The sequence below is a fragment of the Eimeria tenella genome, genomic scaffold (genome assembly GCF_000499545.2).
Source record: "Eimeria tenella Houghton genomic scaffold, Eth_scaff2920, whole genome shotgun sequence".
NCBI classification, from domain to species: Eukaryota; Apicomplexa; class Conoidasida; order Eucoccidiorida; family Eimeriidae; genus Eimeria; species Eimeria tenella.
Genome location: NW_013542797.1, coordinates 1,094 through 2,448, shown reverse-complemented (window position 1 = coordinate 2,448; position 1,355 = coordinate 1,094). Strand labels below are relative to the sequence as shown.

General features: G+C 67.2%; 1 protein-coding gene across 1 annotated transcript in view; it reads right to left on the bottom strand.

Moving 5' to 3' along the window:
* Positions 1-108: 108 nt before the first annotated feature.
* Positions 109-1,355, bottom strand: part of ETH_00041640 (uncharacterized protein) — a gene marked incomplete at both ends in the record, with an annotated part of 1,614 nt that continues 367 nt past the window's right edge. Inside the window, one exon of the mRNA XM_013375626.1 lies at positions 109-1,251. Within this exon, the coding sequence (XP_013231080.1) occupies positions 109-1,251 (1,143 nt within the window). The remainder of the gene's footprint in view (positions 1,252-1,355) is intronic.

Here is a 1,355-nt window from a genome sequence, read left to right as displayed (position 1 = left end):
CAGCAGCAGCAGCGGCTGCTGCTGCTGCTGCTTCTGTTGTTGTTGCTGCTGCTGCCCCTTCTTCTCGAGCCACATAGCCTGTGACGTCGCCAATGCTGCACTTGGATACTACACCAGTCGAGGCCGCCAGATTTGCTGCTGCTGCTGCTGCTGCTGACTCTGTGAAGCCCCATTGCTGCTGCTGCTGCTGCTGCTGCTGCTGCTCCTTTCGTGCGGGTGACCTCGCAGACTTGGCTTCCTCCTTGCTGCTCCACAAAGAGGGCCCCTCCTGGGGGCCCCCTGGGGAGTCGTGTGAAGGTGTGGGGCCGCTCCTGGGCACCCCCCTGCTGCCCCGCTGCTGCTGCTGCTGCTGCTGCTGCTGCTGCTGGGCTGCGGAGCGCCTTGCGGGGGATCGTCTTTCCTGGGATCGCCTCCGCGGAGACCGAGTCCCCTTGGATCGGGATCGCCTTGTGGGACTCCTGGGCCTGGGCCTGTCCCGGGATCGGGATCGCCTTGTGGGGCGGCCCGGGGATCGTCTGTGGGGTCGTCTCCCAGGGGATCGGGTCTTGGGGGAGCTGCAGGGCCCCCGGGGGGCCCCCCAGGGGCCCTCGCGAGACCTCGACCTGCGCAGAGACCCTCTTTTGGCGGGTCTGTGGGGCCCCACAGGGGACCACTTCGGGGATCGTCTTTGGGGAGACGATCCCCTGTGGGGCCCCACACGTCTCCCTGGGGAGCGGCGGGCCGGGGGGGAGCCTTGGCAGCGCTGGGATCGTTTTTCCTGGGATCGTCTTTCCTGGGATCGTCTTTCCTGGGATCGTCTCCCCTGGGATCGCCTTTCCTGGGATCGTCTTTCCTGGGATCGCCTCCCCTCCTTCCCCTGCCGCGAAGCGCCGTGGCGGGATCGCTTGGGCCGCTCCTGGGATCGTCTTTCCTGGGATCGTCTCCCCTGGGAACGTCTATCGTGGGATCGTCTCCCCTGGGATCGTCTTTCCTGGGATCGCCTCCCTCGGGATCGTCTCTCCTGGGATCGCCTCCCCTGGGATCGTCTCCGTGGGGATCGTCTCCGCGGGGATCGATCCCCAGAGTTCCGCCGGTAGGCCCCCCGCTCTGGGGATCGGATCCTCTGGGATCGGATCCCCTGGGATCGTCTCCCCGGGGATCGTCTCCCCCCCGAGGGGCCCCTTCTGTGGGGTGACCGCCGGCGGGCCCCCCGGGAGGCCCCCGGGCTCCACAGAGAGGCCCGGGGGCCCCTATCTCTTGACCTTTTCTTTTCTGGAGAAACTCTCAGAGATGCTGTCTCTGTGCCTCCGCCTTCTCCTGTCTTTGCTGCTGCTGCTGCTGCAGCAGCAGCAGCAGCGGCTGCTGCTGGGGAGTCG